Source organism: Triticum urartu, chromosome 4, assembly GCF_003073215.2.
Source record: "Triticum urartu cultivar G1812 chromosome 4, Tu2.1, whole genome shotgun sequence".
In the NCBI taxonomy this organism is placed as follows: domain Eukaryota; kingdom Viridiplantae; phylum Streptophyta; class Magnoliopsida; order Poales; family Poaceae; genus Triticum; species Triticum urartu.
The window spans coordinates 412125980-412143826 of record NC_053025.1 but is presented as its reverse complement, the minus strand read 5'-3'; the positions used below and the strand labels follow the sequence as shown (position 1 = coordinate 412143826).

Sequence of the window (17847 nt, the reverse complement as noted above, 5' to 3'; positions counted from 1 at the left end):
GGAGAACACTTCTTGATAATTAGTGAGAGATCATCTTATAATGCTACCGTCAATCAAAGCAAGATAAGATGCATAAAAAGATAAACATCACATGCAATCAATATAAGTGATATGATATGGCCATCATCATCTTGTGCCTTGTGATCTCCATCTCCGAAGCACCGTCGTGATCACCATCGTCACTGGCGTGACACCTTATCTCCATCATAGCATCGTTGTCGTCTCGCCAATCTTATGCTTCTACGACTATCACTACCGCTTAGTAATAAAGTAAAGCATTACATCGCGATTGCATTGCATACAATAAAGCGACACCATATGGCTCCTGCCAGTTGCCGATAACTTCGGTTACAAAACATGATCATCTCATACAATAAAATTCAGCATCATGTCTTGACCATATCACATCACAACATGCCCTGCAAAAACAAGTTAGACGTCCTCTACTTTGTTGTTGCAAGTTTTACGTGGCTGCTACGGGCTTAAGCAAGAACCAATCTCACCTACGCATCAAAACCACAACGATAGTTTGTCAAGTTGGTGCTGTTTTAACCTTCGCAAGGACCGGGCGTAGCCACACTCGGTTCAACTAAAGTTGGAGAAACTGTCGCCCGCAAGCCACCTCTGTGCAAAGCACGTCGGGAGAACCGGTCTCGCATAAGCATACGCGTAATGTTGGTCCGGGTCGCTTCGTCCAACAATACCGCCGAACCAAAGTATGACATGCTGGTAAGCAGTATGACTTATATCGCCCACAACTCACTTGTGTTCTACTCGTGCATATAACATCAACACATAAAACCTAGGCTCGGATGCCACTGTTGGGAACGTAGTAATTTCAAAAAAAAATTCTACGCACACGCAAGATCATGGTGATGCATAGCAACGAGAGGGGAGAGTGTTGTCTACGTACCCTCGTAGACCGCAACGGAAGCGTTGACGCAACGTAGAGGAAGTAGTCGTACGTCTTCCCGATCCGACCGATCCAAGCACCGTTACTCCGGCACCTCCGAGTTCTTAGCACACGTACAGCTCGATGACGCTCCCCGGGCTCCGATCCAGCAAAGCTTCGGGGATGAGTTCCGTCAGCACAACGGCGTGGTGACGATGATGATGTTCTACCGAGGCAGGGCTTCGCCTAAGCACTACAACGATATGATCGAGGTGGAATATGGTGGCAGGGGGCACCGCACACGGCTAAGGAACGATCACGTGGATCAACTTGTGTGTCTAGGGGTGCCCCCCTGCCCCCGTATATAAAGGCTCAAAGCGGGGGTGCGGCCGGCCAGGAGAGGCGCGCCAGGAGGAGTCCTACTCCCACCGGGAGTAGGACTCCCTTCTTTCCTAGTTGGAATAGGATTCACGGAGGGGGAAAAGAGAGAGAGGGGGCGGCCACCTCCCTAGTCCTAATTAGGACTAGGGGAAGGGGGAGGCGCGCAGCCCATGTGGGGCTGCCTCTTCTCTTTTCCACTAAGGCCCATTATGGCCCATTTAGCTTCCGGGGGGTTCCGGTAACCTTCCGGTACTCCGTAAAATCCCGATTTCACCCGAACACTTCCGATATCCAAACATAGGCTTCCAATATATCGATCTTTATGTCTCGACCATTTCGAGACTCCTCGTCATGTCCGTGATCACATCCGGGACTCCGAACAAACTTCGGTACATCAAAATGCATAAAACTCATAATAACTGTCATCGTAACTTTAAGCGTGCGGACCCTACGGTTCGAGAACAATGTAGACATGACTGAGACAAATCTCCGGTCAATAACCAATAGCGGGACCTGGATGCCCATATTGGCTCCTACATATTCTACGAAGATCTTTATCGGTCAGACCGCATAACAACATACGTTGTTCCCTTTGTCATCGGTATGTTATTTGCCCGAGATTCGATCGTCGGTATCCAGTACCTAGTTCAATCTCGTTACCGGCAAGTCTCTTTACTCGTTCTGTAATACATCATCCCGCAACTAACTCATTAGTTGCAATGCTTGCAAGGCTTATGTGATGTGCATTACGGAGAGGGCCCAGAGATACCTCTCCGACAATCGGAGTGACAAAACCTAATCTCGAAATATGCCAACCCAACATGTACCTTTGGAGACACCTGTAGTACTCCTTTATAATCACCCAGTTATGTTGTGACGTTTGGTAGTACCCAAAGTGTTCCTCTGGTAAACGGGAGTTGCATAATCTCATAGTTACAGGAACATGTATAAGTCATGAAGAAAGCAATAGCAACATACTAAACGATCGGGTGCTAAGCTAATGGAATGGGTCATGTCAATCAGATCATTCTCTTAATGATGTGATCCCGTTAATCAAATAACAACTCATTGTTCATGGTTAGGAAACATAACCATCTTTGATTAACGAGCTAGTCAAGTAGAGGCATACTAGTGACACTTTGTTTGTCTATGTATTCACACATGTATTATGTTTCCGGTTAATACAATTCTAGCATGAATAATAAACCTTTTATCATGATTATAAGGAAATAAATAATAACTTTATTATTGCCTCTAGGGCATATTTCCTTCAATAATATCCTCAAGTTTATTGATCCTAGTGGAATCGTGACTTATTTTCTCATTAACTATGGGTTCCTTCTCTTTAATATTTTTCAAAATGACTCCTACTTTAGATCCATATTGAGAGATTCGGTTGTGGATCTTTTTATCCAAATATTCAATTAACTCTACGGTAGCAACCTTATTTTCAATAATTTCAAACCTTTGCATTACATGCTCCAAAGTTAATATAGTTCCATTAACCAAAAGAGAGGGTGAGCCAAACAAATCTACCATAGCATTATAAGAATCAAAAGTATGGCTATCCAAGAAGTTCCCTCCGGTAATAATATCAAGGATATATCTGTGCCAAGGAGTTACGCCTACATAGAAATTGCGAAGAAGAACGGAAGTAGATTGCTTCCTGGTAGATCTATTTTGAGCATTGCAAATTATATACCAAGCATCTTTTAGATTTTCTCCCTCCCTTTGCTTAAAATTTAGAATTTCATTCTCGGGAGACAATGGAGAAGATAAGGGACTAGCCATAACGACAAGCAAACGGAAAAGAGGTGAACGGAAAAAGAGAGGGAGGATAGAGAGAGAGGGCGAATAAAACGGCTAGGGTGAAGAGGGGGAGAGGAAAACGAGAGGCAAATGCCAAATAATGTAATGCGAGAGATAAGGATTGTGATGGGTACTTGGTATATTGACTTTTGAGTGGACTCCCCGGCAACGGCGCCAGAAATCCTTCTTTCTACCTCTTAAGCACTGTGTTGGTTTTCCCCGAAGAGGAAGGGATGATGCAGCAAAGTAGCGTAAGTATTTCCCTCAGTTTTTGAGAACTAAGGTATCAATCCAGTAGGAGGCTACGCGCGAGTCCCTCGTACCTGCACAAAACAAATAAATCCTCGCAACCAATGCGATAAGGGGTTGTCAATCCCTACACGGCCACCTACGAGAGTGAGATCTGATAGATATGATAAGATAATATTTTTGGTATTTTTATGATAAAGATGCAAAGTAAAATAAAAGGCAATGAAAATAGCTAAGTATTGGAAGATTAATATGACGAAGATAGACCCGGGGGCCATAGGTTTCACTAGTGGCTTCTCTCAAGAGCATAAGTATTCTACGGTGGGTGAACGAATTACTGTTGAGAAATTGACAGAATTGAGCATAGTTATGAGAATATCTAGGTATGATCATGTATATAGGCATCACGTCCGAGACAAGTAGACCGACTCCTGCCTGTATCTACTACTATTACTCCACTCATCGACCGCTATCCAGCATGCATCTAGAGTATTAAGTTCATGAAAACAGAGTAACGCCTTAAGCAAGATGACATGATGTAGAGGGATAAACTCATGCGATATGATGAAAACCCCATCTTGTTATCCTCGATGGAAAGAATATAATACGTGCCTTGCTGCCCCTACTGTCACTGGGAAAGGACACCGCAAGATTGAACCCAAAGCTAAGCACTTCTCCTATTGCAATAAAGATCAATCTAGTAGGCCAAACCAAACTGATAATTTGAAGAGACTTGCAAAGATAACCAATCATACATAAAAGAATTCAGAGAAGATTCAAATATTGTTCATAGATAGACTTGATTATAAACCCACAATTCATCGATCTCAACAAACACACCGCAAAAAGAAGATTACATCGAATGGATCTCCACAAAAGAGGGGGAGAACATTGTATTGAGACCAAAAAGAGAGAAGAAGCCATCTAGCTAATAACTATGGACCCGTAGGTCTGAGGTAAACTACTCACACTTCATCGGAGGGGCTATGGCGATGATTTAGAAGCCCTCCGTGATGGATACCCCTGGCGGAGCTCCGGAACAGGCCCCAAGATGGGATCTCGTGGATACAGAAAGTTGCGGCGGTGGAATTAGGGTTTTTGCTCTGTATCTAATCGTTTGGAGGTACGTAGGTATATATAGGAGGAATGAGTACGTCGGTGGAGCAACAGGGGGCCCACGAGGGTGGAGGGCGCGCCTGGGGGGGGTAGGCGCGCCCCCTACCTCGTGGCCTCCTCTTTTGTTTCTTGATGTAGGGTCCAAGTCTCCTGGGTCTTGTTCGTTGAGAAAATCACGTTCCCGAAGGTTTCATTCCGTTTGGACTCCGGTTGATATTCCTTTTCTTCGAAACCCTAAAACAAGCAAAAAAAACAGCAATTTTGGGTTGGGCCTCCGGTTAATAGGTTAGTCCGAAAAATAATGTAAAAATGGATAATAAAGCCCAATAATGTCCAAAACAGTAGATAATATAGCATGGAGCAATCAAAAATTATAGATACATTGGAGACGTATCAGGATCTCTTCTCCCACGACTCGCTGGATCTAGCGCGGGCGGATCGCGACGGTTGTTGGCGGCGCGCTGGAGGCGGGGCGCGCCGGCACGGGCTTGGGGGCGACGACAGGGCTCATGCTCGCGATTTCCCCTGGTGTGTGTGGGAGTCCGCTCGGGGCGCGCAGCGGCAGCCCTCGGCAAGCGGTGGCGGGCGTTGGGCTCTCGGCGGCGCTCCAGCGTGTGCAAGCCACGGTGGTCCATGTGCGCGGCCGGCGGCTCCGTCTCTGACCCGGACGATGCGGGGGATGGTGGCGGCCCGGCGTGGCCGGCGATCTGGATGCGGTGGTGCCGGCGGCTCGCTGATCTGTCGGTGCTCCAGGGTTCTGCCTGGTGGTGCTGGTGGTGACGGTGGCCCATGCACGAGAGTTGGATCCCTTTGAACTAATCTGGGTGAAAACTTGCCTTCGGCGTCTGCTAAGGCCGGCGGTGGCGGCGCTATCTGCGTCGTTCCCTTCTTGAAGACATCGCCGTGGAGAAGTTCAAGGCTACTCTCTGCTACCTCCAAGGGAAACCCTAGATCGGATGACGGCGGCGCTCTGGTGTCGTTCCTCCCTTGGGGGCGTCATTCTTGGAGATACACACGTGATCGAGGGACCAAGGGATGGATTCTTTGGTGGAGCGGTGATTCATCCTACACACTGATGGCGACGGATCTTGATGGCGTGGTGCAGTGCAGATTCAGAGTTTGCTGTGGGAGGATGGACTCACGCAGGAGGATGACGCTGTCGGGCGTCGTGGTGGCGTCGATGACAGAGAGACCTGGCACGGTACATGCAACAGTACAACTCTGAAGATGGATTGGTGGCAGGTGGTTGCGGCGGCCTCATACCTGGCAGACGTCCTGGTTGAGGAGTGCGCCGGACTGGTAGGTGCCCCATACCAGGCAGGCGTCCTGGTTGGGACCTCAGGTCTTAGATGTTTAGGTTTGCCTGCGATATCTGTTTCGTATTAGGCCCAGACTATCTACGCCCCTTCATCAATTGGATAGGTGTAGCAACAGTTGTTGCTTAGACGGTGGTTTTAGTCTTGCTGTTGTTTGGCTTTATAAGGTCTTATGAGAATAGTTAGTAAAATGGCCGTATGCATCGCCTAGATGCAGAGGCCGGGAGTCATCCTTCTTTTCTAAAAATGAGAAAGAGAGCGAGAGGAGTGGACTGGCCGACTTCGATCTAGGGTTCGTTTGAAGGAGGCTTTTTGTAGTGTCAGGCTGGGCTAGACCGACGAGCGAACGCGCTCAAGCCTACCATATCCGCTCTAGATTTGAGTTGGATATGCGGGGTGTCGGCCTGTCCAAATATATAGGACCGATGTGAGGAGCCGTCTGAGTGACCGGGCACTAAGCACGCCGTTCACCCGATCAGTTTGGGGCGCCCGGCTGTAAATGCTCTTATTTCCCTCAAAACTGACTCGCACAAGTACAGTCTCTCTTCGCATTCTAGTTTCAACACAATGTATGCAATTACGCTTGCTCTAGATAGTTGACACTTCATGATTAAAATTGTTACATGCCAAAGCAAAAGCGTAAGCAGGGTTTTAAGCTACTCATAGTGGAGAGTATTATATACTAGTATCATGCATATAATAATAGTATATAATGCTATCTTCTTTTTTTAAAAAAAAATGTACGATCCTACCTTCATAATGCATAGTATCATAAATTATTTTATTTATTACCATTCACGACACAAAGTAGTATACATTTAATATGATACAATATCTATCTATGTTGCTCTAGTTCTCTCTTTCTTTTTAAATTCTTTACCACATCAACGTGTTTGCTATTTTCACGTGTATAATACTAGCTAAGATACCCCCACTGTGGCCAGGCTTATTGCTCTTCTTTTGGGGTTTCCCCTTATAGTTCTGTGTTGCGTCATGACACATTGGATACTCGCTCTTGTGATGGTATGATATGGCGTGCTTCTCACTCTATGGACTTGGAAGGAGTTGAAAATGCTACTCGGTCCATGCGACGCAGTTTCTTACTCTACACGATTGTCACAGCCATAAGATTTTTTTTTGCGGGAAATAGAAATTCTCATTACTCAAGGTGGCAATTCAGCCATCACCAAGTTTACAACGGCATCCGTTCCTGAATGGAACCATACAGCAATACGGGGGTGCGACGACCATAAGACGCAAGTTCATGACTTACTTTATTCTGAGAACGACTACAATGAGAAAAATGGACCTTCCGTCCCTCCGTCGTCGTCAGTCTTTTGATATCCCGCACGAGGTTGCGATGGACAGAGCGATCAATCGAAGCGGCCGTGCACATGGCCACCACCTCCAAAGAGTCCATCTCGACGACGATCGGCCGGTCGGTCCTGTGCAGCGCCAAGTCCAGCCCCTCCTTACACGCCTCAAGTTCAGCTGCAAGGGCGTTATCACATGCTCGGAGCTCCCTGCATGTCGTGAAGATGATCTGCCCAAGATCATCACGGAGGATCATCCCTCCACCTGATGTGCCTGTCGCCGGGACATAGCTCCCGTCGGTGTTCAGTTTGGTGCTCGCCCTCCCAGGTGGTATCCATCTCATGTCCTCCTTCGGAGCCGCACGAGCAGCGGAGCGCTGCTGAGGCCCTAGGACGACCATCTTCCCCTTCTTCATGTCAGCTTTAGGGTGTTGCTTGATGCACAGCAAGGAGTTGATGTAGCCCTGGAGGAATCGCCTGGATGCTTCGGTTGGTGGAGGCTTCTTCTCGTGGGTGATCTCGTTACGGACGTGCCATACACGCCACAACGTCATCAGAACAATCATGCGTGTGTCCTCATCAAGCGGCTCCAGGAGTGAGAAGAGCCACTCCGGCCCCGTGTTCACCACCTCCTCCATTCTTGAGATATTCCAGTCCCTAGCCATGGCATGCCACAACTCCTTCGCCAGGGTGCACCTACACAGAGCATGGAAGCAATCCTCTCGTTCCATACCACATAGGGGACAAATATCAGTCACCTCAAGTCGTCTAGAGCACTTGTTGGCCAAAGTGGCAAGGGAGTTGGTAACAATTCTTCACGCAAACACATGTACCTTCGGGGGAGCAGGGCACCCCCATATGTCGATGCAGATTTCAAACGACGTGCAACACAGAGCACTGTGTTTTTTTTTCTGTACAGGCGATTTGGTTGGCCGTTAATGAAAAGGACACTGCGACCCTGCCGTGACCGACTGATATGGTTGAGGAGAAATCCGGAGGCAGGTGAGAAGCCAGGGTGTAGGTAGATGAGCTCAGATCATATGGACGGCTACTTCCAGAACTGAGACCCCACATACCGTTGTCCGTTTGATGATGTTTCTCATCTTTGTCCTTGGTCGTCACTAACCGATGCTGCCCAAATCAAAATAGACGATACCTTTTTCTAAAAACAAAAAAAGAAACGCAACTCGACGGAAGATTTAAAAGCGAAATGGCACAAAGAGTGCCACACGAGACGCCGTGCGCAGCAGCTCTTTCTACCTTGGATAGAGCCCACCGGTACGCGGCGAGTGATTCCATGGATCCGCGAAAACCGCCATGGATCCAGCGAACGGCTCAAGCAGCAGCACTGTCTGAGCAGTGATGATGAGTGATCTTTGATGGGTTGAGCTGTTGCAGATGTCAGAACCACAAATATGGCCAGCAGAGTCTGGTGCCGATAAATGTGTCAACGCTGTCATACAATGCATCGATCCGGTGCCGAGAATGAAACAAAAAAGTAGTACGTGCTCGTAGGGACACGCACACGCAGATACGTACTGGGTAGGTCGCCGGATGCTAAAATTCTACTCCAGGTTCGGCTGAGGGTCTGCGGTCAGTACGCAACATGCTACAGCCTAAAGGTGAGTCGGTCAACCACAGGGTCTCGCAGCTTCACTAGTTTAAAGGAACAGAAAAGAGAAAAATCATATCAGTGGTTGAAGTAGCCACAGACCTCCCTTTCAGAAACCAAGCTGTTGTTTTTTTTCCTTTTGTACAAATATAGCAGGAATCTTGACATTCTGGCTAGAGGTATACTAATCTAAGCAGTACTAGTCCAGTCTCCGGTGGTAGTAGTACATCACAACATGATTACACGCATATACACTTCAGTCGTTGAGTGTCAGTGAAGTCAAAAGAAGCCTCATCATTACATGAGAAATGAACTCACCACAAATGAATCATTTTGTACCATAATTAGGACGTCGGAAGTCGGCAGACATACTCGCTTTTTACTAACCCACCAAGCCAAAGCACGCCCAAGATGGCCAAACTATTTCCTTTCCTATTCGTGATCTTCCAATAATGTAGAAAAAAAACTGACATATCCTATTGTAGCTGAGCACTAACTAGAACAGTGGGACAGCACTTCTTCTCTGAGGACGGGAAGAGAGCTAGTGTTGCGTGTGCGTGTGTCAATACTCCATTGGCAGTTCCCACTCATCCTCCGGATCCCGCGTTTTCCTATGGAGCTTTCGGCCCATGGGCTTACCCTGGCTATTTTGTCTCTTAACAGACCTAGCTCTTCGCCTTCCATATCTGTTGTACTCGCCTATCTGATCGCCAAGTCCTTGCATATTTTGGGTGCCCCAGATGCCCTACCATTCAGTTAAGAATATTTTTCACTCAACAAGGTTGTTGCTTCGATTACGATTTGGTCTCCACGCAATCGGTACTTTTAAGTCCAATAGTGGTTCTATCAAGAAACAATCAGTAATGCTTACCTGTGTTAACCGTTGAACACGAGAGATTGCATCTTCATGCACCACGATTGTATCAGAAACTATATCAAGCACATCTTCCACAAATAAACAGTACGTGCTTACCTGTAAAGAATAAGTGGTATACTGAGACATAATCAATGGATTTATATGCCCTATAAGATGACAGGTAGGTGTCCAACCAAATTACCAGACTAACAGGGACAATGGTAAGCCCAAATGAATCGAGCTCAAGAGACTCCAAAACACCTGAGTTAATGTTAAAAGTGAAGCCACGCACCTAGTAGATAATAAAAAAATGTAGCTTAAGAACATCAAAATTAAGTTAACTGTTCAAATGCAAATGAGAAAATGAAATTCACTCAGATTACCTCTCTCAGAGACCAGATAAACTCACCTTACCGACATTGCGCCGCCTGGAAGTTACAACATTGTAGCCAACCTAAAAAATAATATTGCAGACCAGTAAGTACTGCTGGTTCTGATATGGCCAAGAACTTGAGATCGATGTTCTTTTCACTTTCAGACAAGACTGCACTAAGAGGATTTCCAAAAGATATGGAACCGAGAATATTCCCTTTCAATGAACATTACATAAGTAGTACTGCGTAGAGTTTAGCTCGTACTCCCCCCCCCCCCCCCCCCCCCCCCTCCCTCCCCCGGTCCACACATGCACGCTACTTTAGCCATGGGCACAAGAATTAAGGATTATAGTTTAGATTCACTTGTCTTGCTCCTAGGCGCTCCTGTTGTTCTCTAAAATCCTGTGTTCACTCTCCACTGAGAAACATTGGGAAGTACATCCATTTATCCATGAGAGTAATGGTAAATGGGGGCATAACAGGAAGAATGCAAGAGAACGTGCTTACAAATTGTAAAATGGCATACAAAACAACCTAGCACTTCACATTTTAAGGCTGATGTCCTAAGCTATAAATATCTAGTAAAATCAGAAAAATAAGACCTTGTTTGAATTTATAAAGATAACATACCAAGCCATGCAGCCCAACTAGCTTAAATTCGTTCTCAACCACAGATTCATCCTCAACAAGCACAACATCTCCAATCTACAAAAGCAATTAGTACCTTGCATATCATTATAACTGAAGTTTCTGCTGCACTATTAATAAGAATATATACTTCACTATGTCAAGGTGGATAACAAGAATAAAGGGTACATTGAAAAATAAACGAGCATTCTTGAATATTCAACCTGATATATATCGTCAAAAAGGAATTTGTCCGCATCTCCTGAAAGCAAGCTTGGCCTCACTTCAACCAATGCCACAACCCACTGGAGAAAAATGAAATAGAACAAAATCAAGAAAAAACTGTGGCATTAATGTTAAAAATGATTATTACCACAAAACATAACACTTCCTAAATAGGTATGTCATCTTTCCTATCTTATGAGCACTAATTGCTGAGGCGCAGTTCATCCATGCTTCCCACCTCTATTTCCAACGTTCCTAGAAACATCTAACAGCAAATATAAAAAACTAACTGTCAATACAATGAAGATTTTCCACAAACCAACTCAACCACCTCTAGAAAAATCTCTAATGGAAATTAAGCATAACGCGGGGTACAATGCAAAGACCTAAGCTGCTCTGGGAGGAACTCAGATGGCCACGACAGCGTAGAGGAAACTGTGACGACGACAATAACTTAACATGATCAGTTAAAATTTTCCATCTGTGGCAAAGCACATGTGTTTAGCTAGCATATGATGATGGCTGACTCAGAATAAAAGATTGTTCAACTGTGGCAATTGAGTACCATATTTTTACGACTAGGAAAATGTTCTGTTTAAACATGTGAATCCTAAGAAGAGGAAGATTCATATCAAAACATAAGAGGATTTCTTCGAAATAATAAGAGGAAGGTGGAGCGTGGTCTATGATAATAAACTAGATCCAATACCAGATTTGATCTATGACTATAAACTAGGATAGGACCCACAAGGTCAGGCGTACCCTCATTGCAGCGTTATTACAGGTTGTTAATACTTGGAGCAATAATGTGACCTTCATTCTTGTTTGCCAACACCAAATAATATACTCTTAAAGTTACTTACTTGTGGGCAATTTCTCTACTGAAGGCGCACATCATAAAGTGAGGGCTATTTGGACTCATCAGCGAGGATGTTGCCAGAAAAAAACAGGTAATATTGATGATTGATACTGATGACAAGTAGGCTTGGTTTGGACACCAAATCATCATGAAGTTTCTAAAGTATTTGATGATGTAGCCTCTAGAGTGTTCCAGCCTTTAAAATTTCAACTTCCAATTAAGGGCTTCTTTGATTCAAAGGATTCTCAAAGGAATTTTGAAGGATTCTAATCCTTAGGATTTTTTCCTATGTGGGTTGTTTGATTCGTAGGATTGTAAACCGTAGGAATTTTTCCATAGGATTCATTTGCACTAGATTTCATAGGAAATTTTCCATCCACTCAAACCTCTTTGAAAGAATCCTACGTTTTTCTTATGCACAATCAAACACTCATACAATCATGTAGGATTCAAGATGACATGCCATTCCAATCCCACGTTTTTCCTATTCCTGCATTTGGGAAATCCTACGAATCAAAGAGTCCCTGAGCTTCGCTGGCTGAGGAAGATGAAGAGGATACATTCTTATTTTTTTATCCATCTTCATTTTTCTCGTACAGTTAGGTTGGCATCAAGACACTCCTGGTTCACTGGGCCTTAAGAAGTAAATTGTATTTGTTTCTTCTGACAAACTTTTAATTGGAAGTTGAAATTTTAAAGGCTAGAACACTCTAGAGGCTACATCATCAAATACTTTAGAAACTTCATGATGATTTGGTGTCCAAACCAAAAGGTGGGTCGAATGCCCCTGTTTCCTGATCAATCCTTTAGTGCTCGTTAGTCATAATACTAAATGGACCCTTAAAATTACTCAGTATTGCCTAAGCAAGGATGTAGCTGACCCTCTATGTGTCACAGTTTACTAGAAAGCATCCACAGTTCGTTGATCTGATACAGAGAGTGGAATCCAAACTTTATGGAGGAAAGGACCCCTTAGCAGCTAGGAAATGTGTGCCAATAGAAGAAGAAGAAGAAGAAATGACAAGCCAGATCTGCCAATTACGCTAGAACATTAACACGATACACATTGCACTTTACACTGAACATATCACAGGTAGTATGACTTGAGACCGAGCAGAACAACTAAATTTGTTAGTCGTGATGATAGTTGATAGATAACCAAGGAAAGCATTGTCGTGATATTAGATCGTGCCACTCATATAGAATGCGGGAACAACTACAGTAACAAACAAACACAAGGATGTGAACCGTAATTTGTAATCGCCACTCATGAACTGGCCAAAGTCACATCAGATAGTTTGGCCAACCGAAAACAGGTGCAGGGAGGAGGAGCCCGTACCGACGAGGCGTCGACCCACAGCTGAGACACGAACCCGAGGCTCCGCGCTGAGCTGACGCTGATCACCTGCTTCGCGAGCAGCCCCGACCGCCTCGCCATTTGCCTCCCTGTCCTCCTCCCGCTGCTAACAATCCTCTTTGGCTCCCTCTCGCCATCTTCCTCGTTAACAACCTCGTCTCCTCCTCCCTCCGTCGCATCCACAGGGACCACCGCCTCCTCCTGCTCCTCGAGCTCCCGCTTCAGCGCCAGGAAGTCGAAGCTGGACGGCGCCGGCGGCGGATCGTCCCTTGCGGCCGCGCGCGCGACGAGGGCGCAGCGGAGCAGTGTTGGTCCGTGCGCGGAGGCGGCGTTGGGATTTGGGTTTAGGTTTGGATGGGGCGCGGGCGCGGGTTTGAAGGGTGGGTGGGGGAGGGGCGCGCAGGAGCACATCGTTGGAACGATTGATTGGCCAGGAATTGGGGAGTTCGAACTCGGAGACGATATGATAGACGATGGGATTGCGTTGATTGGAACCACAGAAGTAGCGTCTACCATGCGAGAGGCGGGGCTGATCCCGCCGGCCCTCATAATTTCGGCCGATTCACACGAAACGGTAAAATTTCGGTCCGAGCAGATCCAGTAAAAAATCCCGGCTCCACTGCTATATGTACCGGATTCCAGCCGATTTAGGGTTCTTATTAGCCATTTTCCCCATCCGCCTCCGACGTAAATCCCCTTGCTCCGGCGCGAAATTCACCCACTCCGGCGACCGTTTCTTGCGCGCACAATCCCTTTTGAGCATATCAATGCCCGGGAGGGGTGGGGAGGGCATGGTGGCCGCAGGGCCGCGGCGGTCCACACAAGCAAGCCCGTCACAACATCGAGGCCGGCAGCTCCAGCCGTCCCCCGGTCGAGGCATGGCGCTCGAAGCAGGCCAGGGAGCGCGATGCTCTCTCCTGCGGCAGTGGCCGCACGGGCGTAGAGCAAGTTCGACGAGAACGGCGATGCCCTTTGGCCGACCACGAAGGGTCTTCGTGAGGCGAAGATCGAGCTCAACAAGGAGGAGGAGGACTTCGAGGCCGGAGAAGAATGCGCCACCGCGCGGATCGACGTGACCAAGGAAGGGGACCAACTCGCGTATTCTCTAGAAGTCCGCCACCGAGTACTACCTCAACGTCAGGCCCTAAAGTAGTTTAGATTTAGGTTTATCTACTATGTTTTTAAGTTTGTGTGTTTGAACGTGTGATGATCTCTAGTGAACAATGATGACGCGAAGTTTAAGTATATATTATGTACTGTCGTGCCAAAAACAGTACCACAAATTAGTTTTACAAGATCCCTTAATCGAAATTTACGGTAGCACGGTTTACAGGATCTGCTAGAAATGCTCTAAGCGGTTCTCTAAAATAATTCAGAGGAAATTTCCTAAGAGCAACTTTTGTCAGCTGTAAACTTCTTTCACTATTTTTTTTACTTTTCAATTAAACAAGTCTAAAAGCCCGCATGTCAGTGACACGGACGACCGGCAAGGCGGAGTGGTGGTGCGTGGCGGCGCGGCGGCGCACTAGGGCCTCGACGTGGCGTCGCGGTGGAGCAGCGGCATGGAGCGACAGTGCGCAACGGCGAGCTACGACAGGGCGGTGCATGGCGGCGTGGTGGGGCGACAGGGAGCTCCGGCGAGTTGCGGTGGGGCGCGATGGTCCGGCGAGTACGGCGTGAACTTTCAAGCGGTTATCTTGCCAAGAAAAGTTTACACGATGCAAAACTTCTGCAAAACGAGAGGTAAATTGAGATCAAGTTTACATAATCGCGTAAATTTATTTCATGTTCACAGGATCTGTTGGAGATATTTTTTGGCCCAAACTTCCTCTAGATGTTAGTTTTTTTATAGATACAGGATCTGTTGGAGTTGTTCTAAGGCCTTGTACGTTACAATACAAATTGAAATGACAAAAAAAGGTTTTGTCCCGCTTTCTATATAAAGCAACATTCACCATACAAGTCGATACAAACACACACACACACCCAAGGCTGGATACAAGGACACTAAAAACAGCAACACCACCCCAACAAACTCCAAGCAAATATCAGATGAAACACTGAGCACTACTACGAAGTCGTTGGGGCTCTCAACCGTGGGTGAGCCACCGCAAAGAGGAGAAGCCGTGTATGATGAACAATGGGCTCCAAGGCGGCGCCTTCAGTAAGGGAACGGCACTGTAGCGTCTGTAACGCCCTCGATTCAGTCGTACACTAATGATACATGCAAATGTGTACAATCAAGATCAGTGACTCACGGGAAGATATTACAACACAAGTCTAGACACAAATTGAAACAATACAAGCTTTATATTACAAGCTAGGGGCCTCGAGAGCTCGAATACATAAGCTCAATACACAAGTGTCAACGGAAGCAACATATCTAAGTACAGACATAAAGTTAAACAAGCCTGCCGTAAGAAGGCTAGCACAAAAGCAACAACGATCGAAGAGGCAAGACCTCCTGCTTGGGACCTCCTAATTATTCCTATGTACTCGGCGGTCTCCACGTAGTAATAGTCTCCATCGGGGTAGAAGACGTCGTCGGTGTTGGCATCTGACTCCTGGGATCCACCATCTGATCGCAGCAACCGAGTAAAGGGGAAAAGAGGTAGCAAAGCAACCATGAGTAATCATCCAAAGTACTTGCAAGACTTACATCGGATCTAAACTAAATGTGCATCAGTATCAAAGGAACGGACTGTATATGTGTACTGAACTGCAGAATGCCAGAATAGAGGGAAAGACCTAGCCTATCGAAGACTAGCATCATCAAGCATTCACAAGAGTACAAAATAGCATTTTATAATTAACAAGCATGTTGTAGTATTAACGCCCAGAGATCCTTCCTCGACTCCCTGCGAGAAAGCAATCTCGGAGCCACATATCCATCACATATCTCAAGTATCCATTTCTAGTTGTAATAGATTGGGATACAACTCCGAGCATCTGTTACCATGGACACGGCTATTCAAATAGATAATCTTCCTTCCAGGGGTGCACCACATTACCCAACACGCTTGATTACTCTAGCCGGACACACTTTCTTGGGTCCATGCCCGGCCTCGGAAGATCAACACATCGCAGCCCTACCTAGGCTCAGCAGAGAGGTCCCGCCGGTCTACATCCTAAGCACTACGGGGTCCTGGGCCAATCACCCATTGCACTCCAGGTCGTTGTGAGCAGGGTGGATACCAGCGCCACCTCGGATGGTCGACACGATCCGACCGTGCCACAATGCTGAACTGGACGTCTGACAAAGCTTCAGCTGATACTGCGACATCGAGTGTCCATAATTGTTCCCGCGTGGTGGTTAGTGTGTAAAGGCCAGTGGCCAACTCAGATCAAATACCCAAATCCTTAGTGTATTAGGAGCTCGCGGAGACGAGAAGAGACTCACGGTCATGTGACCTCGTCGCCCCATCTCGAGGAAATACGGTAAGGGCCAGGCCCAACCCTCTCTCTCTAGGGCGGTCTACCTGCCCGGCCGTGCCTCGTAATTATCTCGTGGGTGCTCATCGGGCCCGCCTGACTTTCACATCAAGGCTGACCCGACTAACCAGAGACTGTCAGGAACTCAGGTCCACCTCTACTGGGATGGTACCGCCTGTCCCTTCAATCCCATAGTATCAGTACACGGGGGCTACAGGTAAAGGTAATTGTGTGTCCGTGTCATCAAGGGGGAAATCCGAGGAATCTCCCTCGATGGATTCCCACTCGATGTAACCATCAAGGTGAACATATGAGGAATCACCCTCGAGGTTCGCACTTGAAGTGTTGCACGATAGAGTCGTACCGGGGGTGGTGAAGGAGGAATCACCCTCGGCGACCACGACCGAATAACTTCACTACAGAGTTATCATCAGGAGTGCGTTACGAGGTATCACCCTCAGCACTCGATAGTAGCTTTGCAGAGTCGTACACCTAGCGGGTGTGATGTGACGTGTCGGGCTCTGGATGTCGATCACGTTGATCGAGTCATCGGTCATCAAGTTGAGGCAACTCGGACAAGGTGAGGGGTCACTGATGGATCACTAACCAACCTATACTAAGCAGTTTAGGATAAGCAAGTAAGGTATAATGAGCAGGTTACAAAAACAAGCTATGCATCAGAATAGGAGCAAACAATTACAGTAGCAAAATCAAATGCAAGCATGAGGGAATGGAATGGCCGATATCGGAATGATCAAGGGGGTTTTGCTTGCCTGGAAGCTCTGCTGAAAAGGAATAAGGGTCGTCGGTGACGCAGACGATCACAACGGCATCGGTAGCAGTATCGGGGTCTACCGGAGAGAAGAGAGGGAAGAAACAATAATTATAAAGCACACAGATGCAACACAAGTGCCCTAATGCGGTGCTAGGCGATACTGGTGAAGGGGGGAAACATACGGGAAAGTATCCCTGGTGTTCGACATTTTCGGACAGACGAACCAGAGGGGGTGGTTGCATGTTCACTATACTAGGGATGTGTGGTAGACGAACAGACTGCGTATTCGGATTCGTCTCATTTTTCTGAGCAATTTCATATAGAAAACTTTTTCATCTGACCTACGGTTTATTTTATAAGAATTTTCAAAATTTTATTCAATTTCTGGAGTTATTATTAATTCAAAAATCATAGCTAAAAGCTATGGGTACACATAAGTGTACCCAGAAGTGTACACATGAGGCTGACTAGTGGGGTCTAGCAGGCTAAGTCAGCAGTCAAAGTTTGACTATTGACTGGTCAACCTGATCAGTGCCCCCCCATCATTGGTTGTTCACTAATTAACAGAATTAATTACTCTAAACTAAACAGGTTAATTAAGTTAAGTTAATTAATCAAAATTAATTAAGTTAATTAATTTCTAATTATTTTAAC

General features: G+C 46.4%; 1 protein-coding gene across 2 annotated transcripts; it reads right to left on the bottom strand.

Annotated features, from left to right (window-relative positions):
* Nucleotides 1–8997: 8997 nt before the first annotated feature.
* Nucleotides 8998–14108, bottom strand: LOC125551815. 2 transcript variants are annotated; one of them, XM_048715176.1, is made up of 7 exons: nt 12969–14104; nt 10770–10850; nt 10549–10623; nt 9954–9998; nt 9747–9836; nt 9560–9661; nt 8998–9433 (listed from the first exon to the last, which is right to left on the bottom strand). In XM_048715176.1, exons 1-7 carry the CDS (start codon nt 13533–13535, stop codon nt 9251–9253), a joined length of 1143 nt encoding a protein of 380 aa, XP_048571133.1. In that variant the 5' UTR covers nt 13536–14104; the 3' UTR covers nt 8998–9250. The 2 variants fall into 2 exon arrangements, with proteins under 2 accessions (XP_048571133.1, XP_048571134.1); XM_048715177.1 differs by lacking the exon at nt 9747–9836 and having other exon boundaries at nt 12969–14108.
* Between the last annotated feature and the right edge of the window lie 3739 nt (nt 14109–17847).